The 18120-nt window shown below is 41.7% G+C and overlaps 1 protein-coding gene across 9 annotated transcripts in view; it reads right to left on the minus strand.

Annotated features, from left to right (window-relative positions):
* The window catches only part of ARHGEF28 (Rho guanine nucleotide exchange factor 28), a 122427-nt gene that overhangs the window by 56869 nt on the left and 47438 nt on the right, over positions 1–18120 (minus strand). For 7 of the 9 annotated variants that reach the window (XM_076363379.1, XM_076363383.1, XM_076363381.1 and 4 more), the window contains 2 exons: positions 16133–16179; positions 15005–15065 (listed from right to left, as the gene is read on the minus strand). The exons of 1 other annotated variant lie outside the window; for it this stretch is intronic. In XM_076363379.1, the coding sequence (XP_076219494.1) occupies positions 15005–15065; positions 16133–16179 (108 nt within the window). Of the gene's footprint in view, positions 1–3010; positions 3311–15004; positions 15066–16132; positions 16180–18120 lie in introns of those variants that run through there. One more of the 9 variants, XM_076363386.1, reaches the window with a different exon arrangement.

The following is an 18120-nucleotide window of genomic DNA, read 5'->3' on the forward strand; positions in this document are numbered from 1 at the left end:
TCTCAATCCAGAAATGGTCACCTGAATTCGGAGAAAGAAGTCCACAAGTTCCTGGCGAGGGCCTGACTGAAGTGCCATGCACATCTGTAGATGTGGATCACACGACAAGTTTCAATGGGGGATCTGCATCCCTAATTCAGGTGTCTTAGTGCTTCATTCAGACAGTGCAACTACTCGTAAGAGCAAAATTAAGCAAGTACATAAGAATAGCATTACACGGAGGGTAAAGCGAGGTAGGCTTTGATGTGCTCTTGTCACAAAGGCGAACATTTAACTGTTCTAAATCTATGGAGTGGAAACCAAAGCACTGGGTTTCCTATATACTGCGTGGAGAGCATCAGGCATCTGGATGCTAGAAATCATACCATCACGTTCAAGATGTGATCCTAAAGTAGCCACTAAGAAACACTGAGGATAAAGACACTTGTCAATCATTGACTTTGATCTTTGCCACCTAAGCATGGGATGCGAGAAAGCATCCCTTTCCAACACGGGATTCACAGCCCTGACCTCCCTTCCTGAAGCAGGCACCTTCCCTTACTATACAGAAGAATACACAAACAGAAATGAGTTGGTGTCTCATTTTATACAACAGCACAACAGATAAAGTACTTTCCCAAGATACAGGACGCTCGGTTTCAATTCCCACCTCTGCCCAAGTGGATTTGGCGCATAACTCCTACCTCCCAGCACAGTGGGACAGACTTGTCAGAGACAGATATTCCCAGCACCCCTGAAGGTTGTTAAAGCCCCCAAAAAGGCTCTGAGAGTCACTGCCTCTGAACAGTTAGGACTATGCAGCACAAGGGGAGGGGAGAAGAGACCTGCCTTATGGCCATTTCACATTAAATAACAAAATGAATACCATTAGGGGTCTTGCAGCAAGGAACAAAACTTAGACCCCCTCCCCAGCCCAATCACTAAGACACAGTTACGTTCACATTCTCTGTTGAGCCTAATTAACCTTTAATTATGTCATACACACGCAGCCTCAGCAGGAAGGAGGGAGTCTGCAATGCATGGCCCCAAAGGTGCACAGCCTGCTCTTGGCTCCTGCTGGCCCCAAGGAGTTCAGGGGAGGGCAGGGGCTCCACCACCCAGCCTGAGAGGTCCCCTAGGAGGGACAAAAGCTGACCTTGAAGCACGCAGGGAACTTAAAATCTGAAAACACTGATGCGTATGGTGCAAAGTGGGGTGTGAGACTCTCCGCTTTGGACTCTCCCACCGGAGGTCTGCACAGCTTCCCTGCCTCCCAGGGGGAGCAACCCCAGACCAGGAAACCAACAGCCTGCTGGTTCAGAGGGGAAAGGATGAGGCTGACATTTCATTGCCCAGATCAGCTGGAGCACCCAGCACAGGTACACAAGAATGACTTCACGACTTTTGGGGTGGGGAAGAAGAATCCTGCACCACTTCCCGCCAGGCACTACAGGTTTCTTGTTCACTGAGACCTGAACTCCTGCATGAGGGAAATGCAGCTGCAAGGTACGTGCCCCACACCTGTGTGCCAGGATCAACTGGCCATGTTTGGTTACTACCAGAAAAAAACATAGATCACGAGCGTAGATCATGAGCCTGCTGTCTCCTTGCAGACGCACTTCTCCCACTCCACGGGCAGCCAGGATTTCAGTTCCCCAAGCACAAGTGAACCCTTGGACTTTACCACTAAAACATGCACATGCACCCAAGAGCACCTTCTTGCTCCAACAACACCACATATATGGTCAGCTGTGCATACAAGCCACATGTGTTGGTATACTATTAACAGGGATGGGAAACAAGATACAATACTTTAACATGCAAACACCAGATCTGTATACAGTGCTTTACAACAAGTTAAGTATTAAAAAAAAAAAAAAAAAAGAGGGCTGTGTAAAGGTAAAATAAATAACAACAAAAGTGCCGTGGAGGATGGGTACACACCTACAGCATTTACAGATAAAACGAGTCCTCATGAGAGATGGAAAGAACACACACCATGCAATTTGCAACCCATTTTGTCTTCTTTGCAAATTGCATGTGCATCCATACACACTGCAGAAACTCCTATGCGCTTGGGAAATACTGGATTTCCCCATAAATAAAAGTAAAAAGTTCAAAAAGTGTTCTGCACATTAAAATGTGCATTCTGTACACATTTTTCATTCTAAAACTAGGTCAAAGTCTCAGTCTGTATAAACATGATTCTCCTGGCTCATTGACTTTAATGACACTGATGGATCTTACTTCTCTTATTTGTTTTCTTCCCTTTCTGAAATACAAGAAAGCAATTTTATGGAAGGAAGCACAAATTACATTTTTTGCCATTCTTTCTCTTCATTTCTTTGCTTTTAAATGTAGCAAAACCTTATCTTTCCTCATTAAAGCTTTCAGTGATAATTCTTCCTAACATAAACTTGCTGGTCAGTGCCTTTCAACCTCCTTAAAAACCCCTTTATCATACTGACATTTATAACGCTTCCCTCCGAAAGACTTCTCTACAAAGGAGGACAATGTCTAACTGTGCAAAGGCAGTAACTGACCCTTTCACTCTCTTTTACAGAAAGCAAAAGATTTCCCTCCTCATTCTGGTAAGATTTTTGTACATAATTAAAAAAAAAAATCCTGTTAGCTGTTGAGGCATATTTAAACTACCAAATTCTCCCTAAATGAAAACAACTGTAACCAGGAGAGCTTTCTGCAGCCACTGCCGTGCCATGCAACTCCCAGGGTGTCAGAGCTGCTCAGTGAGAGCTACACATACAACCAGAAGAAAAAAAAGCCTTAAGAGAGTAAAGAAATAAAAACAATTTTAAAGAACAGTACATAATTTGGAGAAAACACTTTCTTCTTACTTAACAAATTCCAACACCGTTATCTACAAAAGCATAACTAATAGTGAGGTAGACTTTTGATAGAAAGAAAATCTACCTCATGAGAGCTGTTCATAGCCACCTGCACACAACCAGACAATGAAAAGGAGGCAGAGCTATTAAGCAAGAGTCATTTAAAAGAAGACAGCTTTTTCTACCTGGTTTGGATGCCCTTCTTCGAATCCTCATTTTAGGTAAGGAAGGCCAAGAGTAATTAAAAGGTGAATCAGAGTCTGAGTCCATTTTTGCACTAAATAAACAGAGAGCAGATTTCCAAAGTTGCACTTTGTTGTTCTCAATAGCAAGTCAAGTCTAAGAGTGATGTAAAATAAAGGAATGGACAAAGACGGATCAAATTGCCCACTAAACACAGGGGAGGGAGAAGCTGTAAATGTTTGCTCTCTTCAGGCGTCCAGGCATGTAGACAGATCAGGCTGCAAATATTAAGGCAGAAGCAAGGAGGTTGAAGTATGAGAGCTTCAAGTGGAGCTGTTGCATCGTGGTCCAGAGCTATTTGAAAGGTCACTGTGTGCCAATGAATCATTAACTCACCTTTCCATTTTGATGTAAATGAAAACAATAGGAGCCAAGTAAGGAATGAGAAAATAAGTCTCAAAAGTAAACAAACTATTGCAAGCTTTCTCAAAGCTTTGTTTCCATGTTAAAAGGGGGGTTTACAAGGACTCTCAAATTAAGGACAGGCAAAATGCTGGAATTAAAGAAGCCAAATATTAACAGTAACCTAAAAGCACTAATCAATCTGCTGGACCCTATATTACTGCAGAGCAATACCCCTCCTCTCCACGTTCACAACTTTGGCAGACCTTGGGATGTTGCAGCTGGAAAAGCAGTGATAACCCACTCAAAATCTGTTGCTCCCATTTTTCTAGCTCAGATGAGCTTAAAGCTTAAGTGTTATAAAGAAAGATTACACTGTCATTAGAAGAGCTCTCCTTCCAATAATATTTAGTCTGAATAGTATTTTCTCCTTCACACAGTCACCAAGTTAGACAGTGAATCATAAGGATTTTGTAGAGCTGGCACCTTTACAGCTCTGGTCTAACCTCACAGCAATGCACAATACAGCTAGCGACTAATTTACAACAAATCCTCCATTCTTATACAGTCTCCCTGAACAACTCGTAGGCAATTAGTATTCAGTAGGAACTCATTATCCCTTCCCCCAACATCTTTACGCTACACAAACTACATTTTTTTTTAAACAAGCTCAAAAGTGGCTATACAAGAGCTAATAGAAAAATAACATGTCCACTGTTTCTTAACCAACTCAGCCAAACATTCCTTTTAGTTACTCCACAATGTATGTGTTTTTGTATTCCACATAAAGGAGGAGAGGGAATGTGGATCAGCTTAAATGTCAGTTTTTGGAAGATGATGACATTTGAGCTTGTTAACATTCCTTACTTCACTTCAATTATTTTTCATGCTGCTGAGGTCTGCAGCGCTACTTCTGCATTATGTTTCAAGTGATTCCTCAATCCACATTTCAGTCGGAGATAACAACGTATTTGTTGAAAGAAAATAATGCAATTCAAATGCAAATTTAATTCAAAACCCATTAGAAAAATATCTATCAGGTTTTCAGGGATAAAATAATTATTATACAAGCACTTCATAAAGTGCACAAATTACATAAAACACAGTTGAAACACATCATTGTTCTGCCCTTCCCTTAACTGAAGTTCTGCCAGCTTTGTTAGGCCTGAAAAGAATAATTTGCCCCAGACACTGGAAGCCTTAGACTTTCACTTTAAACATTAGGCACTCCCATAGACTTTGTTTGATTTATATATATAATTAACAGCCCCAGGGATTTACAACAGACAATGGATGACTGAAAATACAGAGAGGATATAAATCCATGCTTTAAGCATCCACTTCAAAATATCTCCACTCCCTGGAATGTCAGGTTCAAATTGCACTGATAAATCCCCTGGGCATACGGGAATGCAGGCATACGGGAGTGCAGGCACTGACGTACACCTTCCCACCTGCAAACCATCCAGAGCACTCGCCTGCTTCCCATCGTGGCCGCGTTTTGAGAGAAAAGGAAAGGACGGAGCATATTTGTTGGATAACTTGTTCACTTAGGAAATGTCTTCCCAACTGCTCCAACACAAAAGATTTCCTCTCTACGCAGCAATTTTCCCTGCCCAAGTATGCTCTCTCGCTCATCAGATGTATTTAACGCCAACCGCAATGAAAGTCTTAATTTCAGACGTGCACAGAAGGCAGTGCTCCATGGGCAAACAGCCATTTACATTTAGAGAGAGCTGTATGTTTTACACTGGCTTTAAAATTTCTCACCTTTTGATTTTAGCAATTAGTTCTTTGTTCTACTTTATGAGAAATGGTAAATTTTGCTTAATTCTGTGATATCTCCATTTGTGCATCTTTTCTCTAAATAGACCAATTCTGGCTTTTTTCACTTATACATTCAACTAAAATACCTTTACTCACTCCCACTGGTCTTCCTGGACTTCTGTTTAGTTCAGGGAGGGATAACTAGAACCGAACGAAACACTCACAATGCAGAAATGCAGCCAATGTATTTAACAGCATTAAAATATTTTACATGCCGAGACATTTACTTTCCTGAATGACCTCTGTACACTGCATGAATGTTTTCACTTACTGCTCAGTTATTGCCTGCTCCCTCCCTTAAACTAGCAGAGTTCATTTAGAACCTTCTAACACAAATGAGTAATTAAGGATTGTTAAATAATTTTTCAACAGCAGCCCTATTACATAACACTCAGAGAACCCACCTAGTAAACTTCTGCTGTGATAAAAACCTGATCATTGACTCCTGCCGTTTATCCTCCATTTCCTGGCCAAGTTCTTAGGCTTTTCACCCGCTTACTGCAATCTCCCCTGAACAGGATCTTGCACGGGAATTTGTCAATGGCAGTCTGAAAGCGCAGATAAATTATCAACCTTAACCCCTCTTTCTGAAAGGTTAATTGAATATCACTCACGTTGTTTGCTCTGTTTGGGCCTTGTGAAAGATTATTTTTTTCTAGTTTGTAAAACTCCTTTATGCAGCCGTGAAAGACCTCATGCTGCTTTTTGCCACAAAGAAGGGCTTTGCCTTACAGTCTTTGGCTAAAAATATTTTTCTCCCCCATTCTTGCATTTTGTGGGATGATCCAACCCACTTTTCACCTGCCACTCTTTGTTTCCAAAGTGGCAGCATTTGCATGCAGCTGGCACTGAGATCTGGCAGCTTATAAGATAAAAGGTGCTTTCTAGCTGGAAAATTTTAACCTTACTTTCCACTCAAAAAATATTTTCAATTATGTATACCAAGGTATAGATGTGAAGATAAAGAACAAATGGGTTTTTTGTGTGCATTACCTAAGGCTAATGCTTTTGGTAAATAATGTAATGCCTTAAATTCTTTCACCCAATGCTTGCCAAAACACATCCGTATGATAAAAATTTCAGAGATATTACAGTCTATTGTCTGACCATTCCCGCGGCTCGTGGCAAGAAGGAAGGAAGCAGAGGAATGTCACCAGCATCCGCAGTCTCCATGGAACGGCACCATCGCCTCCCCGGTGCACTCAGAGGACAGCCCCGCAGTGCTGAGCAGGTGGGCTCCCTCTCCCCAAACACTGTTAAACCATGGGCTGTCAGCTCTCTCTCTCAGGTAGACCAGAAGGAGACAACCCCTCTGGGCCCAGCGCCCCCTCCCCAGATGGAGAAGGGATGTACACAGGATGGAAAGCGGGGCTACTGACCCCAGAAACAGGGCTGGAGAGGGTCACTGTTGGACACAGGTGAGATGAGAGCTGCCTGAACAACGGCTCTGCCAAAAACGCCCTGCCCAGTTTGCTCTGGGCAGTCTCCCCTGACATTAGGGATGAAGTTGATTCCCCCCAGCTTGGTTCTGCCCCAGGACCAGCAGAGCCTGCAATCACTTCCCAAAGCTGCAGAGAAGGCTCTGACAAGGAAAGAAGGTGTAGAAAGGGCTAGGTGATCTCTTCCACCAGCCTCTGACCCATAGGCACACGTGACTTTCCTACCTTCTTCATTCCATTGTTTTTATTAATTAGAGCACATCTTCTTACAGAGAGGATCAGCCAGCGTATCTGGACAAAACATCTGCATTACCCTACATGAGACTTAACAATCATGTTGAAAACTCAGCAAATGTGAATTAAAGGCAACTAAAAGCAAAACGCTACCAACCAAATCCCACACACCAAGCACCCTCCAACTCTAACGCTCTTTCCACCTGCCCACAACGATGATGCGATGGCTGTGCAGATTGCTGTTGGCAACAGCCTCACAGGTCTCATAGGATGCCTTGTCACACACAGTATTTTTACCACCTCTCTTCTTTACCAAAGACCTCGGTCTTTCTTATGAAAGTTCATACTGGAATAGTCAGAAAAACTTTTCCGCGTCACTATTCTCTCCCTCTCCCTTTCCCAAACCACTGATGAACTGATCATTAAAACACACAGAACAAAGCCCAGATCCTTAAGATCTTGACAGATGACCTTCCCCACTTGTTTTTATGATCTTCCTTATTGCTAAATTTCTGATGGGTGATTCATGCGTTCGGTTTAGAGAACTGGCCGGTTTATTTCCTTATTTTGTGAACAGAGATCTGTTGAGGCCTCCCACAAGTAACATAGCAGTTTGGGATTCTTCCATTCAAACAGCTGATGACAAAACCCACCCACACTAGAGACCCCTTTTCTGTAACGAGTGTCTCTTATAGATGCTGTGTAGACAGATACCAGAAATATTAATGAAAAATACAAAATAACAATATGGTACTATAAATTTGGGTCAATTTTTCGTTGACTTATTTGTGCAGTTTCTTGGATACTAGCCTGGAAATGAACACAGAACAGCTGTTGCCTTCACAGACACCCTGCTGAGAGTGGCAGGCTACCCTACCCATCTCCAAAAACGCTGTTCTGCACAGACCCCTGCATTTACTGAAACACTCTGCAGTCATGGCAGGCTGCAGGAGAAGCAGAGCCAATTTGTGTGCGCCACTTTCTGGATTGCTTTAAGCTAGACTGCCAGTCCAAGTGTTTTTATGCTCCACTGCATTTACTTCCACATGGATATATCCTTTTACCAACCCCAGACAGGGCACATGGAATCACAGTGCTGCTGCAAACCATCCAGACTGAGAGGAAACCATGCCATTTAAATTTATACCTAACTCCTTACTATTCCCCTGCAGGTATATTTCTAATTACAATGTGAATTATGACATTAATTTTTAAGGCTGTTCTTTTACTGCTTTCTCTGAAACCAGGATAACAACTACAGTTAGAACAGCTATAACGAGAATAACACTTTCATGCTAAAAATATCACATTCGTGATATTCAATGAATTATGCATTATCCTACAAAGAGCTATTAGCAATACTTACCTCTTCTGAAAAGCAACTGTTTGTAAGTGGTGGTACTTAAATCGTGTTTCTTTGATAAACTAAAGGAGCAATGTACCTTTAAAAATCTAAGAGAAACAGCTTTGCATAAACTATACTAGTACTGCAAGATCCTTGGAGAACATCCACAAGATTGGGATGAAAAAGGGCTCAGAGTTTTTTTAAAAAAAAGAGGCAAAAAGATGACCTCTGCCCAATTCTGACTCAATGTAGCTCCAAAGAGCCAGCAGGCATGCACATTGCATTATCTCGGGCTTTGTCCCAAACTCTTCATGTTGTCCAGTTCACTGTCCCACTGTGAGGATTTCACAGCATTCCTCCAACTCAGACCTTTCTGATGTCTGGTTCATCACTGACTGTAGATATGTATTTTTTTTTCCTTTTTTTACCGCACCATTCACCTGATGTGGTTTAGGCTAACAAGCTCATTAATACTACTTTCACGTGACAGCAGTAGGTATGCCTTGACTCTTGAAACAACCACTAAGCACTTCCAACAAAGTACATAAAGAGATAATTTGCCTAAATGCTCTCCTTGTCCAGTATCTATTCACATCAAAAGACTAGCTGGGATATGCAGTACAAATGTGGACGGAAAGCTCGTCGCTTTTTGCCCCATACACTCATGAAAAGCTCCCTCGCGTTTATTTGAAAAGCTTGAGAACTAAGGGCTAGAGTCAATAAAATCTCATCCTGGTTTCAGCTCCACGGAGGCCTGTGCGAGCCCCAGCAACACGGAGAGCGTGCATGGCCTCACATGAAAGCAAACCCAAGTTTGACTTGGACCTCGCTCCTACTGAAGTTTCGCCAATGACTTGGCTGTTGAGTCTACACTTATGCTGGCAGCCTGCACCACCAAAAAGTTCACCAAAGACCCATCTCGTTAAAAATCCAATTTTCCATGTTTCAGGGAAGACTTCAAGGGAAGGGCTGCCTCTCAAGGAGGAAGAAAGTTGAGAAATGTGTTCCTGTGTGCACTTTCAAAACTATACTGTTTTCTTCACAATGTATTTCTGGATTATATTTCACATTTAAAGAGTAACTTGACATTAGATATATCCCAGATTGTTTATTTACATTAGCATGAAATGAGACCAGGCAGAAGACAGGCAAAAGAGCTTATTTAAACATCAGGAAAAAAAGAGCTTCTTTTTGAAGGATTATTTTGTTGAGCAAATTTGGTTTGGATTTTAGGCAGAGGAAGAGGACAAGTTCTGGGAAGCCAGACAGCACATGTTTGTAACTTGTTCATTTTTCTGTCTTCCTTTTGAGGTTAACTTGAATTATAATGTCTCAGAAAATCAAGAGTGGAGGAAACTCCAAGAAACAAGAACAAACTTGTTTCAGTGCCTAATGCTGCTTCTTCCAGATTTCTCCACGGCTTTTTAATTAAGCTCAGTTCAGGCTCACATCCCAGGAAGATTTTACTTCCCACATCTTCTGTAGCTGTCAACTATTCTGCAATCTTAAAATATTCAGTTGTTTATAGACATTCTAAACAAATGAGAGTATGTTTTATCTACTGAAATAAACTACTGACATGTTTAAATGTAGTTTAAAGGTTGTTTCTGGCAGGACGCTGACAGATCAACCCCTAGTTAAGCCTCTCTTCTGCAAGGTGCAAGGAACCATGCAAAAGGTTTTTGCAAAAGTAGAAGCAGCAACGTAAAGATCTCTGAAAGCTGCAGCAAAAAAGGGCAGAGTGCAATTGCCACAGTCATTAGCTGCAGCAATTACTCTGCAGTTTTCTTCAGCTATTATTTTTCTCTGCAATTTTCAAACCACCTACCTTTTGACCAAAAATGAGTTTTTAAAAAAGCCTCCTTTACCACAAACTGACCTTCCAGAACTTCTTTGGCACAACCAGTCTGAGTATTTGCATATCTCCAATCACCCAAGTATTGCAGTGCCTCTTTCTCACCTCACTCTGTGTGGTATTCCTTGTTTCAGGTGAAAAACTGAGACACAGGGAAAAGATAAGTGCCATGCCCAAGGTCCTACTGTAAATCCGTTAAGGAGAGAAGCTGAAGCAAAGGTTTGCAGCTCCTGGACTAGAGATGCTACAGCTGGATCACCCAACCTCTCTCAAAGCATACACAAGGGAAAGATAGGATTGAAAGCTGCCAGGAAAAGATAAGAATTACCACAAACAGAAAAGATCTGCATAGCCTTAATCACAGGACTCTTGCAACTGTATCAAATAGGCAACACTTAACATGTAACTTTCACTTTTATCTATCAATAACCATAAAATTATTTCCTGTAGTTCCAATGTCAAAACAGGCACACTTGACTCAAAAAACTTCCAAATGCAAACGTTCTGCCCACCAAAAACCAAGAGCAAATGAACACTAAAAAAGGAGCAAAAGATGTGACCACAATAAGTAGAAAAACTAATCATTTTACAGACCTAAGAAAAACTGAGCAAAGGCATGACTCCAGACAGCAGGACCATGCTTTTTTCTATCTTAAAAAACCCCACCTTTTTAAGTCTTACCAACCATGGCAAGGAAATCTAATTAAAAAAAAACAAAACAGCAACATTGAAACCAGATTTTTCTGCAGATTACAGTGCAGCCCTACTGGTTTACACAGAGAAGAAGATCATTATGGTCTGTTCCTTAAACTGATCTGTGGTTAAACTGGGATTTCTGTGGCACCATGAAAATCAAAGGGCAGACTCTACTAAAAATGTTTTGTAGCTGCCTGGTCACATACAGCGAACTGCCAAAAATTTGGCATCAGTATTTTTATCTCTCGAACTGCAAAATGTGGCTTGCAGAACTTTTTCACCGCCAGCAGAGCAAACAGAATAGATTAGGCAGACACCACTAGGTCATTGGCACTGTAACTAGGAGAGCAGGGAAAATATTTTGAAAAATCATCATCCTGCCTTCCTGAAGTTTAAGGGGGAAAAAAATAAAAGCTCTATTTCCTTGGAAGAAAAACTGGGGGTTAGACTTTTCTTAGTGGAAAAAAGAAACTTTTGCAGCTTTATAAGTGGCCTTGTGAACATCCTCTTTCCAAACCAGCTATGCAAAACAGGAAGGAATTATAAATGTTTAAAAACACATGCCCAGCTAACACTGTCACATGCTCAACAGTAACAGCATTCAGCTGTCACCTCCTGGACCCTCTCCCAAAATGTACAGGGTTGCTGACTCTGAGGATAACAATGCCTGGCAATAATACATATGCTTAATATTGAAAGGGAAAAAAAAAAAATCCTTTTTTTGTTGCTTTCCATTTTGTTTCTTTCATTCACTCTCCCCAGCTGGATATTGTTTTTGTCTCTCAATCTTTCCAGTGTGTTTCTTTCAATGAAGAAAAAAAAAAAAGGTCCTTTTTTTTTTTCCTCTTGTAAACACAAAACAGATCTCTAACAATTTCCAGGGGAATCAGAGAGAGGAGGGAAGATGATTGGCAGGTGTGACTAGCACTGAACTCAGGAGTCTCCATACAACCCCCTGTTCAGCCTGGTCTAGCATCCTGTTGTGCCCCACAGTTTACTCCTATTGCTTCAATTCTTGAATATGGCAAACCCAAAAACACCCTCTGTAGTTCACGTGGCTTCTTATTGCCCCATTCCCACACTGACGCTCACAGGCGTGGGACCCCAGGGGCTCTCCAGCAATCCTGGAGGACGAGAAGCCTCTTGCGCAAAAAAAAATAAACTACAATTCTGAAAATTGAACTACGAATGACTCAAATAGTGCCTAAGGCAGCCAGATCCCAAGCCAAAGATGAAGACGACAGGGAGCAAGGAGAGTTGGTACCCTTTTAGCATCCTACCGACTGCTGCAAGCGCCCCTGCAAAGGTTCTCCCAAAACTTTGTTGTGTGTGGGGAAAGAGCCACAACGGTCAATATGCTTGAAACGGCAGGCTGGAGAAGAGCCAGAACGGTCGATATGCTTGAAAGGGCATGCTGGGGAAGAAAACAGAGAGAAGGAACAGCAGAGCTCTCCTTCCAGGAACCGCTGCTTCTTTAAAGATCCCTTCCTATCCAAACCATTCCACGATGAGTCTGATTTTTGGTAAAGGTTTCTAAAAGCAAGAACCATGTGGTTAAAGAAGTGAGAAGCAGAAGTGGGGGAATCTGTACCCATTCAAAGAGCACTCATATTCTCACTCTTAGAAGTCCTCTTTGCTTTACACATCCAACTTCCTAGTGAGATTCCAGAGTTTGCTCGTTTCTGTTCATTCTTCATTCAACCCCCCTTAGCTGTTTTCGCTCTTCCTCTCCCCCACTGACAACCATTTCCATTTCTCTCCTTATCCCCCACTGCGTGCTTTTCCTGCCAAAAACAACGCCATTTAGCAACATTGCCAAGCAAACAATTTTTTAAAAAGTAGTTTAAACCAATCCAAAACTACAGTATTTAGCAATATGATTATATGAGTCAGGTTAGAACATATACTGATTTTTACATTCAAATAAACCAATAAAACCAGCTTAAGTCAACTTATAAATTTCTGGTTGTCACCAAACTCTTATTTCCGTCCTTCTTCGTCCCTCCCCACTTCCACCTTTTATTGCACACCCGATAGCCTACTCACTTCCCAACCTGCACTTCAGCCCCATCAGATCTCACACATGGTGCTGACTGGAAGCCCTCCAGGCCCTGCTGAGGTCAATGGCAAAATCCCATCAGATGTCTATGTTATGAGTGTTTCAGCCAACTCAAGTACGCAACTGGGAGATGGGCAAGGAGACTCCACAGCATAGCCAGCAGCGAGTCCATGCTCCAGTCCTTACATAGGGCAACCAAATTCTCAGTTACGGTGACTTACTTCTAAAACAACCAAAACAAATTTCGCTGCAGCTTCTCCACAAACAAGTCAACTTCTTAAATGTACTACAAGGTAATTAGAATTTAGGGAAGAGACAGAGGGTTGGTTCTTTTTCAGATAAGAGGTACAACAGGGAATTTTTCTTAGTTTAATATAAACTGAGCCTGTGCTCAGGACAAAAGGTATTTATATACGTGTATATGTACAGATATATGTACATCTACGCATTTATATCCATATTTATAATTTTACTTTATACATACATGATGCCTAAGAAAATACATTTAAATCAATTTTAAGCACCTAAATCTTGTTCCAAGTTGTATGCAAATTCACCATATTTTTTTTTTTTACCCAACAGCTTCTCTAAGAATCTACACTCTACCCGTCCTAACTAACAGTATGAACAATGGCCAAAGTCGCTTGCTTGTTCCCTGCAGAGGACTCAGGATCTGCTGCAGCTGCCTATCCAAGCATCAGAGAGGAGACTGAGCTGGTCTGAAGCCAGAGGGCCTGGTTCCTGTTCCAGCTGTCACAAGCACCGCATGCAAATGATACCTCAGAAGGAAAAGGCATTTCAGGGCTAAGAAAAAGAAATATCAGCTATAATTTCAGGGTGGAGAACTTCCACTCTGTCAGCTTTTAAGCTACCTTATGTTCCCTCCAGATGGTATAACTGGAGCGAAGACTGGAGCAGACGTGCCTTCAGATTAGCAAACCATAATCACTCCCCAATGGCTCCACACCCTCCCACACCGAGATACAGTCCAATACTTTGGTCTTGCTTGACAAAACAGATTTGATCATATGGGCATTAACATCTCATGTATGTGCACTGCACTTTTGTGCAGGGCAAGGACTGCTACGCTGTCCTATGCTCAAAAGCACTAAAGTCAGGGTAACTGTGAATACTAATACTTTTGCTACTACTCCCAATTCCCTTATGCAGCTCCCGTATTCCTTGGATGGAAGAGTGAGACAAACATGATTAAATGGCTGAAACACAGGCATTTGGCATAACAATGACTAGAATAATAGATAACTAGATGATGATTTTAATGAGAGATTATTAAAATAATCTTCCAGCTTCTTATCTTACAACTGCGTCTGAGTTTACGTCAGCTCATTTCCTTCTAACATATACCGCCCCCATTCATGCACACATATCCCCTCCCTTTCCCCACACACAGAGCAACTCTTCATTTTGCAGCCACCTAAGTTTGCATATGCAAACTGAATGTTTGCTGTCTGAATGCCACCATCTGGGCTACTCTTTCTGAGCTCAGCACTAGACCACAGGCAAGTGATGCCAGCCTGGCGCTCTCTGCCTGGCACAGTAGCTCCCACCAGCAGAACTTAGTTACTCATTGTCTTTTTCTGCCTTGCTGTGCTTTGCATGAGCCCATGTTTGCACACTGTTCTTGGAGCTTTCCCCAAACTTGAAAATACTCACCTTTTCATTTGAGTTTCAGTCTCCAAATGTACTGTCTAGTGCAAATGGCTATATTCTCCTACCAGCCCCACAACTCACTCACAGTGAGATATATCTACAGGTGTGAACAGCTCAGGCATTAGAGAAAGAGGCATCTAAACATTTCTACGTGCTTCATTTCATCTTCAGTTCCATATGTTGGCTCTATCAGAAATTATTTTCAAGATTGTTGTTCCTACAACAGTTAATATACTACTGAAAAATCCTAGGGTATCATGATACTGTTGGATACACCACCTATCTATACTAGAGATGCTTTGAAAGAGGCTCCTTCTCTGACATAGATATAACTGATTGATCTTTTGCCAAGCTAGGCTGCAATATCAATGACCTTCACCTCTTTTAAAGATACTGCCTTGTGTGTATTTGGCATCATAGTATATATCAATAGCTTTTGGGAAGTCAAAAGGATTAATTACTTCTTACCTATGCCCAACAGGACATGATCTTCATTTTCTTTAGAAGGAACCACAGAGTCTCGGAAAGGCTAGAAACAGAAAACTTGAGCTCTATCTTTGAAGACAAATAGTTGCATTTGTGCTTAGTTGCAAGCTGTGCTATAGGCTTTCAGAATTCAGTTCAAACACTATCAAGCAGTAGTCACTTCATTTTAGCCGTTTTAATAAATGCAACAGATATGGCATGCCACTGTAAGCGGCATAACAAATGGTCGATCTTCTGCACAGCTGGCAATTTAAAAAAAAAAAACTAGAGGTCATCACTTTTATAATAATGACGTAACAAAAGTGGCAGTCCAACAACATTCCACTGAATTCAAATGTTATTTAAAAATCAATAGTCATTGGCTATTGAGAAGATATCACCTTTACCAGATTTTACCAGATTTTGTTTGTCTGAACCTAAATGATTATTTTAGCTTCATAGCCATCTGAGCTAATAATCAAGCTCCTGCTTTAAAAGGTGATAAAATGAGAAAAAGATTTTCTAGTTTTGTAAACAGATATATTCTGCTTTTTATTTACATGTAAGACTAGAGATCAAACACAACTGACTAACCATAATTCTCACAAATATTGGTCCCTCCCAAAAGCTGTTAGATACCTCCATGCAGAAGACAATGGGAACTGCCATATTTTTTACATCAAGCATTTTTCCAGTTAAGTCCAGTCAAGGACTCCCAGTTACCCACAAGGTCTCTCTCAGAGACCAACTCCTCAGATGTAAGGAATCATGCTGTCTCAAGGATGAAGCTTGTGCAAGACAGGTTGTACTCCCCAGACTGGCAGCTGAGCTGCAAGCTCCCTGAAGGCGCTAAGGTTCACCATAAACCCAAGAGCTTTCTGGTCCAAAAGCAGAGCTTGCTTCTCCAACCCAGCTTTCCGGCCCACAACCACGTAACAGGTTCCTTCAAATAATAATCATCTACACATGTAACTATTCCTGCAGGATAGGAATGGGCAGGAAATGTTGTCCGGCAGGCATTAGTCACCTTATTTATTTGTTAGCTCTGGGAGGTGCTCCGATAGCCAAGCAGAGGTTGCTGCTTCTCAACCTAAATGAAGCTTAGCTATTTGTATAAGGAGAAATCTGTACCTTCCTATCATCCTGGGACAATTCGTCAGATGCCAAGTTCACAGGACCTGTAAAAGCAAAGATTCCTGCCTTCAATAACAAGGAAATTCAGTTTGGGTCTGCTTTGGTTTCTGCTGCTGGTCTCTCTCCTTTTTCGAATAGGAGGGGGGACACAAGGAGGAAACAGGCAGGCAAGGCAAGGCAAGCCAGAACAATGGACATAGGCAGCCCATGCATCTCCCCACAGCGGCATTCCCGTGGGCAGCGTATAAGCTGGATGCACAACAAGTGTTATGTTATTGTCGCAGTTATGTTCAGGCTAGGCAAGCTCGATGATTTGTCAGCCAGCTGCTGATTAACCCCCACATGCTCAGAAAATCAACAGTTCTAGCACCATGCCTCACATCAACTCTCCAGAGCAGCTGGGCTCTGCTTTTCTTCTGCAGGGTTTCATGCATTTTCTGAAATTAGACCTTGCATTTTCACCCCAAAAACTAAAAAATAACTTCATTTCTGTCACTCTTCTCTTTTTTATGGTTTCTTCCCAGGGCTGTGGCGAAGGACACAGCACATGCAAAACAAGGACCACCCTCTGCAAGTTTTGCCCAAACGCATCCTCAAGGACTACTGTGAAACAGCAAAGAGGAGTAATCTGGCTACAGGAATGCAAATGAACACCAGCAACACCCAGGCTTCCAGGAACATTATTATTTAGCAAATATGTTTTAAATAATAATTATATAGCCAGAGTTATGCTGGTAAATATGTTTCATTTTATATTGAATCTTTCAACTCAAGGTTCACATCTGTTCTCAGATACACAAATCCCTCTCCATTCTCCAGCTCCAGCAAATAGTTAAGCTAAGTATGACTCAGCAGCCAGTACAGGGTGGTTTGGGGGACTGCCTTGAGGAACGTGGGGTTTTGGGACCTCTGTCCTTTCTTGGCATTGCACAAAATCTATACTCAAGTTTTAAAGAAGAAGCGCTGTATCAATATATCTTTGGAAAAACAACTCAGAGACAGCTGCCTATTATCTAAATCGCACAATCTTCAGCAACAACGACCCTACCTAACCCGCAAGTCTCTGTGAGATGAAGTTCTGGGATGCAATTATGGGCCCACTGCAATCAGTGCACCTGTTGTCCCTGATCTCAGCAGTGCCCCCGGATGCTGGCAGGAGTCAGGACTGGGTCCATGCCGATCAGTATCTCAATCGTTAATTTTTAATTAATCCACCTTCTTCAATTAACCTTCTGCAGCAGTCACATATATACCTCCCCTTGCATTCTAACAGAGTGCAATCACAGAGCACAAAATCACTAGTGCCGTCAAACAAAGCATCCCAAGCATCACCCTTCAGCTAGAAGGAACAGACTATTTCTTCTGTAACTGTAACTGCAGAAACTTACTTTAAAAGCTTCAATGGGAAAATATTTTTTACAGTATTGCCATGCAATTGGCATTATTATTATTCAGTTTCACAATTCTCAGAAATAAAAAGCTGTTTGCTCTATACCTAATATTCTGTAGAAGCAAATGGCTTATCCTCCAGATAACAGTACTCAGTCAACTCATGGGCACAGAATTTCAAGGTCAGAAAACAGACAAAAAGCACAACTACTGAATTAGCCAAAATACCATCTACTTCACCTTTTGTTCTGCATCCTCACTGGATAATATATCACTCCATGTATTTGAATTTAATTAAGTTGCTATGGGAGATTCACTGCTAAGCTAGTAGCATCACCTTACACTGACCCACTGCTTTCATATGATTGCATTTCAGAAGAAGCAACATACTGCTATAGCAACCTCTACTCAATATTAGCTCAGGGCTTCTGATAGCATTGTGTTTTAAAGGTCTGTTAATCTTGACTTTAGGCCCACCCAGAAGTGAGTAGTTACTACTTCTTGGAATGGCAGCAGTTTTAAAATCTATGGGGGATCCTTTCATGACATGAATGCGCCAAATTAATGTCCTGAGCTTAGCAGCTACTTCATAAAGG

The sequence above is a fragment of the Aptenodytes patagonicus genome, chromosome Z (genome assembly GCF_965638725.1).
Source record: "Aptenodytes patagonicus chromosome Z, bAptPat1.pri.cur, whole genome shotgun sequence".
NCBI classification, from domain to species: domain Eukaryota; kingdom Metazoa; phylum Chordata; class Aves; order Sphenisciformes; family Spheniscidae; genus Aptenodytes; species Aptenodytes patagonicus.